We start from the raw sequence: 14,399 nt of genomic DNA on the forward strand, positions 1-14,399 counted from the left end.
TTCCCCCCCACCAATCCCTGGTGAGTTCAGACGCAATCCCCTTGGGTCTTACACAAGAAAAAAAAATCAATTAGGTTCTTAAAAAGAAAAGCTTTTAATTAAAGAAAGAAAAAGTAAAAATTATCTCTGTAAAATCAAGATGGAAAATGTTTACAGGGTCTCAGCTTTACATAGACCAGAGGGACTCCCTGCCCCCTAGCCTAAGTATAAGTTACAGCAAACAGAGGTAAAATATCCTTCCAGCAAAATATACATTTGCAAATCAAGAAAACAAATATAAAGACTAATTCGCCTTGTTATAACCTTAGTCCCAGATTTGGACCTTAGCGTCCAAAATATGGGGGTTAGCATGAAAACCTCCAAGCTTAGTTACCAGCTTGGACCTGGTACTTGCTGCCACCACCCAAAAATTTAGAGTGTTTTGGGGCACTCTGGTCCCCCTGAAAAACCTTCCCTGGGGACCCCAAGACCCAAATCCCTTGAGTCTCACAACAAAGGGAAATAATCCTTTTCCCCTTCCCCCCTCCAGGTGCTCCTGGAGAGATACACAGACACAAGCTCTGTGAAACTACACAGAGACTCCCCCCTCTCTGTTCCCAATCCTGGAAACAAAAAGTACTTTCCTATTCCCCCCAGAGGGAATGCAAATCAGGCTAGCAATCCAACACACAGATCTCCCCGATTTCTTCCTCCCACCAATTCCCTGGTGAGTATAGACTCAATTTCCCTGAAGTAAAGAAAACTTCAACAGGTCTTAAAAGAAAGCTTTATATAAAAAAGAAAGAAAAAATACAAATAGTCTCTCTGTATTAAGATAACACAATACAGGGCAATTGCTTAAAAGAATATTGAATAAACAGCCTTATTCAAAAAGAATACAAATCAAAGCACTCCAGCACTTATATTCATGCAAATACCAAAGAAAAGAAACCATATAACTTACTATCTGATCTCTTTGTCCTTACACTTAGAAACAGAAGATTAGAAAACAGAACTACTTCTCCAAAGCTCAGAGACAGCAGGCAGAGAGAAAACAAAGACTCAGACACACAATTCCCTCCACCCAAAGTTGAAAAAATCCGGTTTCCTGATTGGTTCTCTGGTCAGGTGTTTCAGGTGAAAGAGACATTAACCCTTAGCTATCTGTTTATGACACGCCTTCTATCTAGTACTTACTATTTAGAACATGAGAGACTGTTTTAGAAAGATTGGAGAAACCTGGTTGCATGTCTGGCTCCTCTTAATCCCAAGAGAGAACAAAGAACAACCCAAAAAGCACAAACAAAGACTTCCCTCCACCAAGATTTGAAAGTATCTTGTCCCCCGATTGGTCCTCTGGTCAGGTGTCAGCCAGGTTCACTGAGCTTGTTAACTCTTTACAGGTAAAAGAGACATTAACTCTTAACTATCTGTTTATGACACGCCCCCCAAATCTCAGACAGTGTGGAACCACACTGGCGGTGATTTCTTCCTAGAACTTTAGAATAAACAGATTAATAACACACATGCACCGTTACATATACTACTAATTATGTAAAACTACAAGATTTTCCGCATTTCAAGGACAATTTTTAACCAGTTGAATCTGGGAAACTTTCACAGGAGAGTGCATCAGCTACTTTGTTAGAAGCTCCTGAAATGTGTTGAATTTCAAAATCAAAATCTTGGAGAGCTAAACTCCATCGAAGAAGTTTTTTGTTGTTTCCCTTGGCAGTATGAAGCCATTTTAATGCAGCATGGTCGGTTTCTAGCTGGAACCGCCGTCCCCAAACGTATGGGCGTAGCTTTTCCAGGGCATACACAATGGCATAGCATTCCTTTTCACTGATTGACCAGTGGCTTTCCCTCTCAGACAGTTTCTTGCTGAGAAACACAACAGGATGGAAGTTTTGATCCGGTCCTTCCTGCATTAAAACTGCTCCCACACCACGTTCAGATGCATCCGTGGTTACTAGGAATGGCTTGTCAAAGTCAGCGGCCCTTAGCACAGGGTCAGACATGAGGGTCGCCTTCTGACACTCATCAGTCCACTTAACTGCATTTGGCTGGGTCTTTTTGATCAGATCTGTTAGTGGGGCAGCGATTTGGCTGTAGTGTGGTACAAATCGCCTGTAATACCCGGCCAAGCCTAAGAAGGATTGGACCTGTTTCTTTGACCTTGGGACAGGCCACTTTTGGATAGCATCCACCTTGGCCTGTAGGGTGTTTACTGTTCCTCGACCCACCTGGTATCCCAGGTAAGTCACTCTGTTTTGGCCTATCTGACACTTTTTGGCCTTAACAGTTAGTCCTGCCTGCCTGATGCGCTCAAAGACTTTTTCCAGGTGTTCTAGGGGTTCAGAATCAGAAAAAATGGCCACATCATCGAGGTAAGCAACTGCATATTCTCCCAATCCTGCTAGGAGACCATCCACAAGTCTTTGGAAGGTGGCGGGTGCATTTCACAGCCCGAAACGAAGTACATTAAATTCATACACCCCTGCATGGGTGATGAATGCTGACCTCTCCTTGGCAGGTTCATCTAGCGGTACTTGCTAGTACCCCTTGGTTAAGTCTTTTGTAGAGATGAATTGAGCACGTCCCAACTTCTCCAATAGCTCATCGGTGCGTGGCATTGGATAGTTGTCTGGACAAGTTACCGCATTTAGCTTACGGTAGTCCACGCAAAAGAGTATTTCCCCATCTGGTTTGGGTACCAGAACCACTGGAGATGCCCATGCACTGGTAGATGAGCGGATTATACCCATCTGTAGCATGTTTTGGATCTCCCGTTCTATAGCAGCTTGGGCATGAGGAGACACCTGGTAGGGTGGGGTTCTAATTGGGTCAGCATTACCTGTGTCAATGGAGTGGTATGCCCGTTCAGTCCGTCCTGGGGTGGCTGAGAACAATGGGGCGAAGCTAGTGCACAGCTCCTTGATTTGTCGCCGCTGCAGACATTCCAAGGCTGTGGAGAGGTTCACCTCTTCCACGCTACCGTCACTTTTTTCCTTCATAGTAGACACCTTCAGGCCACTCAGCGTCATCTCCTCCCTGGGCTTTAAACTGACAAACCTTTAAGTCTCTGGAATAGAAGGGCTTGAGAGAATTAACATGGTACACTTTAGGCTTTAGGGAGGAATTGGGAAATGCTACGAGGTAGTTAATAGCTCCCAGGCGCTCTTGGACCGTGAATGGTCCTTCCCATGACGCTTCCATCTTATGGGTCTGTTGTGCCTTCAAGACCATAACCTGGTCTCCTACCTTGAACATCGCTCTCTGGTATGTCTATCATACCAGGCCTTTTGCTCTTTCTGAGCATCCTTTAGGTTTTCTTTAGCAAGGGCTAAAGAGTGTTGGAGGGTGTTTTGTAGGTTGCTTACAAAGTCTAGAATGTTAGTTCCTGGAGAAGGCATAAATCCCTCTGACTGCTGCTTCACCAACTGTAATGGCCTCTTAACCTCGTGGCCATGTACAAGTTCAAATGGTGAAAATCCTTAACTGGGATGTGGTACAGCCCTGTAGGCAAAAAGCAACTGTTGTAACACTAGGTCCCAATCATTGGAGTGTTCATTGACGAATTTATGTATCATGGCCCCCAAAGTTCCATTAAACCTCTCCACCAGGCCATTGGTTTGATGGTGGTAGGGGGTGGCAACCAAGTGATTCACCCCATGAGCTTTCCACAGATCTTTCATGGTCCCTACCAGGAAATTAGTTCCTGAATCTGTAAGGATGTCGGAGGGCCAACCTACCCTGGCAAAAATGTCTGTTAAGGGCTGGCACACAGTTTTAGCCCTGGTGTTGCTTAGAGCTACTGCTTCTGGCCATCAGGTAGCAAAGTCCACGAAAGTCAGTATGTACTGCTTTCCTCTGGGGTCTTATTTGGGAAAGGACCCAGAATATCCACAGTTACTCGCTGAAATGGGACCTCAATTATGGGGAGTGGCTGGAGAGGGGCCTTGACCTGGTCTTGGGACTTTCCCACTCTTTAGCACACCTCACAAGACCGGACATAATTGGCAACGTCCTTGCCCATCTCCTCCCAGTGGAAGGACTTCCCCAACCTGTCTTTGGTTCTGTTCACCTCAGCATGGCCACTGGGATGATCATGGGCCAAGCTTAAGAGCTTCCCCCGGCACTTAGTTGGAACCACCAACTGTTTTTGAGGATGCCAGTCTTCCTGGTGTCCACCAGAAAGAGTCTCCTTGTATAAAAGTCCTTGTTCTACAACAAATTGGGATCGATTAGAAGAGCTGAGAGGCGGTGGGGTGCTCTGTGCCGCCGCCCAAGCTTTCTGAAGGCTGTCATCTGCTTCCTGCTCAGTCTGGAACTGTTCCCCTGAGGCTGGAGACACCAGTTCCTCCTTAGACTGTGGACTTGGGCCTGGTCCCTCTGCAAGCGATGTAGGCGATGGGGTTGTTTTCGTGGTTGGTGAACCGTTCTCCGCTGGTGCACCAGGTGGTATTTCAGGCTCTGGCTGAGCCTCTTGGGTATGGTTGTCTGCTGCTTCTGCCAGTTCAGGCCCACTGGCACCCTCTGGTGTTGGGTTTGAAGACGGGTTTGCAAGCGCTGGCGTCAGTGCTGCTGGCAACGGTTCTGGTGCTGGTTGCTTTTCCAGTTCTGGTTCTGGGATGGAGGCACTGTGGCTGTTGCCATCGTTGGCAGGGGATCCAGGTCCACCACCTCTGTCTGGGTCTCTGGTAACACAGACGGGGCCTCTGTGGATGGTTCAGGAACAGGGATAGGTCTGGAAGCTTGCCTGGCTTGGCTGCACGTAACCATTCCCACCCTCTTGGCCCGCTTCACCTGGTTGGCCAAGTCTTCCCCCAGTAGCATGGGGATGGGATAATTGTCATAGACTGCAAAAGTCCACATTCCTGACCAGCCTTTGTACTGGACAGGCAGTTCAACTGTAGGCAAGTCTACAGATTTTGACATGAAGGGGTAAATTGTCACTTGGGCCTTTGAGTTGATGAATTTGGGGTCCACTAAGGATTGGTGGATAGCTGACACTTGTGCCCCCGTGTCATTTGCAAATCAAGAAAACAAATATAAAGACTAATTCGACTTCTATCTAGTACTTACTATTTAGAACATGAGAGACTGTTTTAGAAAGATTGGAGAAACCTGGTTGCATGTCTGGCTCCTCTTAATTCCAAGAGAGAACAAAGAACAACCCAAAAAGTACAAACAAAGACTTCCCTCCACCAAGATTTGAAAGTATCTTGTCCCCTGACTGGTCCTCTGGTCAGGTGTCAGCTAGGTTCACTGAGCTTGTTAACCCTTTACAGGTAAAAGAGACATTAACTCTCAACTATCTGTTTATGACAAGGGCAGTCCAGAGGGGACTGGAGATCTCAATCTTAAGACTCAAACGCCCCCTGAATAAAGCTTAAGAAGATCTGAGATAAAAAGATCAGGTCTCAAGAATTTATATAGACATTTTTGCACCCTCTTCACAGCAGGCTGTCCTTGGATGATCAATAGGTTGTAGAAGTAACCTCCTATTTCCCAAACATCACAGGTAATTAAACTACATGGATTAACAAAGTAATTATCCCTATAGAAACACAGAATATCAGGGTTGGAAGGGACCTCAGGAGGTCATCTAGTCCAACTCCCTGCTCAAAGCAGGACCTAATCCCCAACTAAATCAACCCACACAGGGCTTTGTCAAGCCTGACCTTAAAAACCTCTAAGGAAGGAGATTCTACCACCTCCCTACATAACCCATTCCAGTGCTTCCCCACTCTCCTAGTGAAAATCTTTTTCCTAATATCCAACCTAAACCTCCCCCACTGTAACTTGAGACCATTACTCCTTGATCTGTCCTCTGCTACCACTGAGAACAGTCTAGATCCATCCTCTTTGGAACCCCCTTTCAGGTAATTGAAAGCAGCTATCAAATCCCCCCTTATTCTTCTCTTCTGCAGACTAAATAATCCCAGTTCCCTCAGTCTCTCCTCATAAATCATGTGCTCCATCATTTTTGTTGCCCTCCGCTGGACTCTTTCCAATTTTTCCACATTCTTCTTGTAGTGTGGGGCCCCAAACTGGACACAGTACTCCAGATGAGGCCTCACCAATGCCAAATAGAGGGGAATGATCACGTCCCTCGATCTGCTGGCAATGCTCCTACTTATACACCCAAAATGCTGTTAGTCTTCTTAGCAACAAGGGCACACTGTTGACTCATATCCAGCTTCTCATCCACTGTAACCCCTAAGTCCTTTTCTGCAGAACTGTTGCCTAGCCACTGGGTCCCTAGTCTGTAGCAGTGTCCAGGATTCTTCCTTCGTAAGTGCAAGACTCTGCACTTGTCCTTCTTGAAACTCATCAGGTTCCTCTGTATCCTATCCCTACCCTCCAGCGTATCTACCATTCCTCCCAGTTTAGTGTCATCTGCAAACTTGCTGAGGGTGCAATCCATGCCATTCTCCATGCCTTTTTTTGCACTGTAAAAAAACAAAAGAATAGTATTTTTCAATTCACCAAGTGCAAGCACTGTAGTGCAATCTCTTTATCATGAAACTTGAACTTACAAATGTAGTATTACGTACAAAAAATACCTGCGTTGAAAAATAAAACAATATAAAACTTTGGGGCCTACAACTCCACTCAGTCCTCCTTCTTGTACAGCCAATCACTCAGAAAAACAAGTGTGGGTTACAATTTGTAGTAGATAATGCTGCCTGCTTCTTGTTTACAATGTCACCTGAAAGTGAGAACAGGCATTCTCGTGGCACTGTTGAAGCTGACGTCACAAGATATTTATGTGCCAGATGCGCTAAAGAGTCATGTGTCCCTTCCTGCTTCAACCACTGTTCCAGAGGGCATGCCTCCATGCTAATGACGGGTTCTAATCGATAACAATCGAAAGCCGACCAGACCAACATGTGTTCATTTCCATCAACTGAGTCAGATGCCACCAGCAGAGGGCTGATTTTCTATTTTGGTGGTTCGGCTTCTGTAGTTTCCCAATCGGTGTGTTGCTCTTTTAAGACTTCTGAAAGCATGCTTCACACCTCATCCCTCTCAGATTTTGGAAGGTACTTCAGATTCTTAAACCGTGGGCCGAATGCTGTAGCTACCTTTAGAAATCTCAGATTGTTACTTCCTTTGTGTTTTGTCAAATCTGCAGTGAAAGTGTCCCTAAAATGAACATGTGCTAGGTCATTATCCGTGACTTCCATATGATGAAATATTTGGCAGAATGTGTGTAAAACAGCACAGGGGACATATAATTCTCCTCCAAGGAGTTCAGTCACAAATTTAATTAATACATTTTTTTTTTTTTAATGAGCATCATCAGCATGGAAGCATGTCCACTGGAATGGTGGCTGAAGCATGAAGGGACATAGGCATGTTCAGCATATCTTGCACATAAATACCTGCACTGCCAGCTAAAAACATGCCATGTGAACACCTTCTCACACGTTCTGGTGACATCATAAATTAAAAGCAGGCAGCATTCTCCCCCGTAAATGTAAACAAACTTGTTTGCCTTAGTGATGGGCAGAAAACGAACAGTAGACGTCTAGGTTCTAAAGTTTTTAATTGCTTTATTTTTGAGTGCACTTATGTAAGTAAAATAATCTGTGTTTTTAAGCTACACTTTCCTGATAAAGCGATTGCACTACAGTACTTGTACCAGGTGAACTGGAAAATACTAGTTTTATTCTGCATGTTTACAGTACAAATATTTGTAATGAAAATAATATAAAGTGAGCACTCTACACTTCCTATTCTTTGTTGTGATAGAAATCAATATAGAAGAAAATGTAGAAAAACATCCAAAAAAAATCCAATTCCTCTTCTATTATTTAACAATGTGATTCATCAAGATTAATATTTCTAACCATGATGAATTTTTTTTTTTGTTAATCATGTGAGTTAATTGCAATTAATCTTCTTTCAATTTCTTAACAATACCACGTTACATTTCAAAGCTCTCGTCTCTATTTCTTGGAATGGTCTCAATACCATTTACACACTTTCTGAACTCTTATGGTCTCCCTCTTGTATGGATTGCTTGATGTTTAACAAGGTCAGTCCTCCGTATGAAACTTTTCCCACAGTTTAAGCACTTATGGGGTCTCTCTCCGGTATGGATTTTTTGATGTGCAAGTAGGGATGACCTCCGTATAAAACTTTTTTCACAGTCTAAACACTTATGGGGTCTCTCTCCAGTGTGGATTTCCTGATGTTTAACAAGGTCTGACTTCCGTATGAAACCTGTCCCACAGATTAAGCATTTATGGGGTCTCTCTCCAGTGTGGATTGCCTGATGAAGAAGAAGGGCTGATCTCTGTATAAAACTTTTCCCACAGTCTAAGCATTTATGGGGTCTCTCTCCAGTGTGGATTGCCTGATGAAGAAGAAGGGCTGATCTCTGTATAAAACTTTTCCCACAGTCTAAGCACTTGTGGGGTCTCTCTCCAGTGTGGATTCTCCCATGTTTAACGAGGGCAGATCTCCATGTGAAACTTTTCCCACATTCCAAGCACTTATGGGGTCTCTCTCCAGTGTGGATTCTTTCATGTTTAACGAGGGCAGATCTCCATGTGAAACTTTTCCCGCAGTCTAAGCATTTATGGGGTCTCTCTCCAGTGTGGATTCTCTGATGTTCCATAAGATTTGATCTTTGTGTGAAACTTTTCCCATCGTCCAAACACTTATGGGATCTCTCTCCTGTGTGGATTATCTGATGTTTAGCAAGGTCTGACCTCTCTATGAAACTTTTTCCACACTCTAAGCACTTATGAGGTCTCTCTCCCGTGTGTTTCTTCTGATGAAAAACAAGGCCTGACCTCCATATGAAACTTTTCCCACATTCCAAGCACTTATGGGGTCTCTCTCCAGTGTGGACTGCTTGATGTATAAGAAGGGTTGACCTCCGTATGAAATTTTTCCCACACTCTAAACACTGATGGGGTCTCTCTCCAGTGTGGATTACCTGATGTGCAACAAGGTTTGACTTCTGTATGAAATTTTTTCCACACTCTAAACACTTATGGGATCTCTCTCCAGTGTGGATTGCCTGATGACTAAGTAGGGCTGACCTCCATACGAAACTTTTCCCACAGATTAAGCACTTATGGGGTCTCTCTCCAGTCTGGACCGTCTGATGTGTAATCAAGGTTGACTTCAAATTTAAAATATTCCTGCCCTCAAGGCACTGAGAGGATCTCTCTCCTGTGTGGCTTCTCCCATGGTTATTAAGATCTGAGCGGTTATTGAAGCTTTCCCCACGGTCCAAGCATTGAAGTGATTTCTTTCCAGTTTCGATTTCCTGAAGTGGAACAAGCTGTGGTCTCAGAACTGATTCCTTTCCCAAAACCAAGATATTCACAGCTTTTGTCTGTCTTGGAGGTTGTCTGTTGGGCTGTGGGATCGCTATGTCCTTCCCCACATATAATAGCTTTATCCATTTGCTTCCTTGAGTGGTTTCCCGGAAGCCTATCTGCCCTCCGCCAATTTTCCCCATCATCTCCCTGTTCCAAGCACTGGGAAAAATTCCCTTCAGCTCTTCCCAAAAAGGTCCCCTGTGATTCTCCGTGCCCAGGAACTTCCGTCTTTTGATTCCCCTCCTCGTTCTCACTCACTGTCTCGTCACCTGCTGGGAGAGAGACACAATCCAAATAGGAGTCACTGTGCTGGGGAGAAATTAAGAGGAATAGCACCAAGGGAAAACCCAACATACTAAAGCTGCACAGACAGAGCAATTGGATTCTGCCTCCACTTCCCACCCAAACTTTTAAAAAGAAGGAAAGTAGGGAAGGAAACTCCTCCACTGAACAGGACGTGTAGGAAGCAATGTCAGTGACATCTGCTGCCTGCAGCCCTGCCCTGGGTGAGAAGGGGAAGGAACTAAGGGCACTTACTGATACCTCATTTTGGGGAGTCTCAACTTTTTCTTTCATTCACCAGATAGTTTCTGTGTCAGTCCTCACCTGTGTGGGCGCCTCTCGGGATCTCTCCTCCCTCACAGGACTGGAGATCGGGCACCCATGGCTCTTCCCCTCGTTCCAGCTGGCTGATCAGCTCAGGTTTGGGAAGGGGGAATCCTGTGCAGGGAGTGAAATCAGATTAGATCGCAGCGTGTGGAGGACTAAGAGCGTCTCTTCGAAAGTGAGAGTATTTGTCAGAAAGGACATTCCAGGAGCGGAACCTGTCCCTGTGCTCTATTGGGGAATATGGAATCTAAGAGGATGGGAATGTGGTCACTGAGCTACATCGGGGGAGGCAGACGTCTGGGGAGGTGAGGGGAATTGTGGTGCACACCCAGCTCCAGTGTTAAACCACTGTGCCTTAGGTTTTGACACCCTGGTCTCATTGCGGTGTCAGACACACAGACCCTCTGCAGCTTCCAATATGCAAGGGGCCAGGAATCCCTTACCCAGTGAGGTCACCGTCTCGTAGTTCTCCTGCATGACATCCCTGTAGAGGGCTCTCTGGGTGGGGTCCAGCAGAGCCCCCTGCCCCTGGGTGAAATACACAGCCACCTCCTCGAAGGTCACCAGCATCTGAAACAAGAAGAGTCCCCCGCTCAGCACCTGCTGCTCCAGCCACAATCCTGCTAGTCATGGGGGAGGGGGAGAGGCCTGGAGAAACAGAATCCCACTCCCATCCTGCTCAGAGCAGCCAGGAGGCTTCAGGAGGTGGGAGAAGATGAGAGCTCCTTGTCCCCCCAGCACATGGAGCAGGGCAGAGTCCTGGTTCAGATACAGGGGAATGTTTCCTCTTCCCCACACTTGCCAATGACCTGTTCTAGCAGCCCCTTCCAGTCTCTCCACTCTCCCTTTTATCTTCTTCCCTCGCCTTGGGAAAACGGGCGACTGCCCCATTGCCCTGGGCCTTTACTCTCATCAGCCAGCTCAGCCACTGACACTGGTAACGGGGGTTGAACCCGGCTGTGTCACTGAGGGCAGCAGCTTTGGGACTCACCGACACAGGGAGCCTCTCCCCTTGTAGGCCAAACTCCCCAGCTGGTGGTCCCTGAAAGGGGCCCTCTGTGCAGAGTCATTTCCCTGCCCGGCTCTAGCCCTTTCCCCAGGTCTCTCCATCACCTGCAGGCTCAGAGGCTGGAATGGTTAGAGGGGTTCTAGCCAACGGAGAAAGTGCCCCTGGGCTGGTCTCAGAGGGGTGGGATGAAGCAGGAACGCTCTTAATATTTTCTCTGAATACCAAGTGTGTGCCTCAGTTTCCTCCTGCTTTGGGACTCACAGGAGATGAGTCCAGGGCTCAGGATCCTGGATTCCCCCCCAGATGGACTTTGCTGAGAGCTCCTGATTTCTGTGCTAACAAGCTCTGTTCTATGCTGTGTTCCCAGCGACCAATAAACCTGTTTTCCAAGCAGGCTGAGAGTCACAGCTGACTGTGGAGGTGGGGTGAATGGCCCCTGCGGGGAGCGGGTCAGGCTTCTCCTTAGGCTGCCCCAAGGGCTCAGGCAGGGGCAATATTTGCCCCCCTCAGATCTCCCTGAGCTGCAGCCTCTGTCTGCACCAGCGCGGCCAGGGGCAGGGAAACAAAGCAGCAGATAGCTGGTAACGTGATCCCGCCCACACGGGGGGTGGCGGCAGCTTTCCCGGGCCCCCGGCGGGGATTCGCAGCCAGCTCCGCTGGGAGCAACCTGGGGCCAAACCTCCCCCTGCAGCCCGGGGGTGCCGGGGAGGGGGCGGGTCTCTCTCACCTTCCCTCCGAGCGGGGCCCCCTGGGGCAGAGGCCGGGCCGGGCTGGGGGCTCTGCCCTGGGAGAGGCTCCTGGGGAGCAGCGGGAAGGGCCCTGCTGGAGATTCCCCTCTCCCGGCTGCAGCCAGGGCTCCGGGCTCCCAGCACCAGCCGCCAGGGCGCGAGGATCTCGCCAGGAGCCAGAGTCACCACAGCGGCTGTGAGTCACTTCCTGCTGCCGGGCCAGAGCCCAGCGCTCGCTGCTCCGGAGCCACCTCCTGGCGGCTCCTGGATCCTAGCGATCCAGTGATCGCGCTGCAGCATCTCTGGGTCCGGCTCCTGTTCCACTCACAGGCCCTAAGGTCAGAAGTGAGGGACTATCTTCCATCTAGCGGGGGGAATGGGTAACACATTTTCCTAAAATACTTAATGAACTTTAGGGGAAACCAGTAAACATGCACAGAGGTAAGCGGGGAAATGGTCCCACTATTAGGGGAACTTTCCTGACTTAAACACCTCTCGGGTGGAATCGAATAGCAGAAGGATCTGAGCCCTCGCTCCCTCTTTCTTCACACAGAGCCTGCCTGACCTTGACGGCTCCCCTTCCACTCCCTGTGTGGCACAGTCCTTATAACGCCGACAAGGCTGAGCCCAGGCTTCCTGAGGGGCTCGTCCCCCAACCTGGTTGTGACCACTCAGGACACGGGCTAGAGCATCCCCACTCCGGGGAACTTCCTCCGGTCTAGACGCTTCCCTGACCATTGTCTATACCCCAGAACAAATGCAATTAGAAACAATCAGGAAACAATGGAAAAGGTGAAAGGAAAACACTTCGCCCCACACTGCGGGCCTGGGGGAAGCACAAACAGCATCTGTGGGATGCCAGGGCAGTTCATAGTCTGTCCCTCTCCCGTCCCAGGCCTCCTGCCCAGGCCCTGGCTGTGCTGCAGGGACGCTGCAGGTCAGACAAGTGCTGTGGTGGTGGCCACATGTCCTCAGGCTCTAGGAGACAGGACCTTTCTTCCCAGTGTCCCTGGAAAGGTGCAAGTCCAGAGGTCAAATAAAAAGCTCTCCTTTGTCATCTCTGTAAACTGGGGGAGCAGACTCGTGATCTTTGAGCACTTCTGGCTGCTGACCTAATTGTGTCCCTCCTCCCCCTCCTCCCCCCAGGGTTCCACAGTGTGCAGGCCATGGACTGGGACACCCCCGGGGAGTGGTGGAAATCCCAGTACGACAGGGATGACTTCATCAGCTTCCACGTCCTGCCTCGAGCTGTTTTTCTAAGACGGCGTGGGCAAACTTTTTGGCCCGAGGGGCACATTAGGGTTGTGAAACTGTCTGGAGGACCAGGTAGGGAAGGCCGTGCCTGCCCAAACAACCTGGCCCCCACCCACCAACTTCCCAACCCCTGATTGCCCCCCTCAGAACATCCGACCCATCCAACCCCCACTGCTCCTTGTCCCCTAATTGCACTGACCCGTAGCCACACCCCTGCCCCGACAGCCCCCTGGGACTCCCACACCTACCCAGCTGCTCCCTGTCCCCTGACTGCCCTGACCCATATCCACACCCCTGCTCCTAATGGCCCCCTAGACCCCACCCCTGTATCCACCCAGCCTGCTCCACCTCCCCTAACCGCCCCATCCAACTGCCTCCTGTTCCCTGTCCCCTGACTGCCCCCTGGGACCTCCTGCCCCTTATCCAACTCCTCTCTAGCCCCTCACCCCCTTACCATGGCACTCAGAGTGGCAGGGGCTCATAGCCCCGCCGGAGGCAGCCACATCGTTCAATGCTGCCCGGCAGGAGCAGAGGTCCAGCGCGCTGCTGGTATGGTGTGCTGAGGCTGTGGGGGAGGGAGAACAGTGGGGAAGGGGCTGGGGGCTAGCCTCCCCAGCCGGGAGCCCAGGGACGGTTCTACAGACCAGATGTGGCCCAGGGGCCATAGTTTGCCCACCTCTGGGCTAAGACATTGGCTGAACAAGAAGTAGCACTGAGTGGACTCCTAGGCTCTAAAATTGCACAATGTTTTATTTTGAATGCAGCTATTTTTTACATAAATCTACGTTTCTAAGTTACACTTTCCTGATAAAGAGATTGCACTACAGTACTTGTATGAGGTGAACTGAAAAATACTATTTTTGTTTTGCACATTTACAGTACAAATACTTGTAATAAAAAATAATATAAAGTGAGCACTGTACACTTTCCATTCTTTGTTGTGAGAGAAATCATTACGTACGAAAACGCAGAAAAACATCCAAAACCATTTAACAAATTTCAATTGCTATTCTATTATTTTATAATGTGATTCATCGAGTTTAATATTTCTAACCACAATAATTTTTTTTGTTAATCATACAAGTTAACTGCAATTAAGCAACACCACTACTCTCTTCTTCCAATTTTTTAACATCAGTTCACATTTCAAAGTTCTAGTCTATATTTCTTGGAATGGCCCCAAATACCATTTACACACTTTATGATGTCTCTAAAGGTTGAATATGGGTCAAATAGCCTGCAAGATTCTTAACTCTTTCGGGCTAGGGGTCACAGAAGTTTAGATCATGTGTGAATTCTCCAGTGTTTAATGAGATATGATCTCTGTTTACAATTTTTGCCACAGTCCAAGCACTTCCGGAGTCTTATGGATTCTCTGATGTAAAACAAGGACTGATCAGTTTCTGCTATGTTTCCCACAGTCTAAGTACTTATGGGGGCTTTCTTCTGTATGGATTGCTTGATGTTTAA

The 14,399-nt window shown here is 47.9% G+C and overlaps 2 protein-coding genes across 4 annotated transcripts in view; both read right to left on the minus strand.

The window, feature by feature from the left end:
- The window catches only part of LOC115640747 (zinc finger protein 501-like), a 745,273-nt gene that overhangs the window by 698,993 nt on the left and 31,881 nt on the right, over nt 1-14,399 (minus strand). The window contains exon 1 of one of the 3 annotated variants that reach the window (XM_030543713.1): nt 10,382-10,735. The exons of the other annotated variants lie outside the window; for them this stretch is intronic. Within the exon in view, the coding sequence (XP_030399573.1) occupies nt 10,382-10,508 (127 nt within the window). The 5' untranslated portion in view covers nt 10,509-10,735. Of the gene's footprint in view, nt 1-10,381; nt 10,736-14,399 lie in introns of those variants that run through there. 3 annotated transcript variants of the gene reach the window in all.
- Nucleotides 6,420-9,469, minus strand: LOC115640670 (zinc finger protein OZF-like). The gene is made up of 2 exons (XM_030543547.1): nt 7,966-9,469; nt 6,420-6,437 (listed from the first exon to the last, which is right to left on the minus strand). Exon 1 carries the CDS (start codon nt 9,467-9,469, stop codon nt 7,988-7,990), a length of 1,482 nt encoding a protein of 493 aa, XP_030399407.1. The 3' UTR covers nt 6,420-6,437; nt 7,966-7,987.

Source organism: Gopherus evgoodei, unplaced genomic scaffold (assembly GCF_007399415.2).
Source record: "Gopherus evgoodei ecotype Sinaloan lineage unplaced genomic scaffold, rGopEvg1_v1.p scaffold_32_arrow_ctg1, whole genome shotgun sequence".
NCBI classification, from domain to species: Eukaryota; Metazoa; Chordata; order Testudines; family Testudinidae; genus Gopherus; species Gopherus evgoodei.

Bases quoted from the DNA above. Each gene is read 5' to 3' on its own strand.
- LOC115640670 (XM_030543547.1), bottom strand. From the start codon at position 9,469: ATGGGGAAAATTGGCGGAGGGCAGATAGGCTTCCGGGAAACCACTCAA.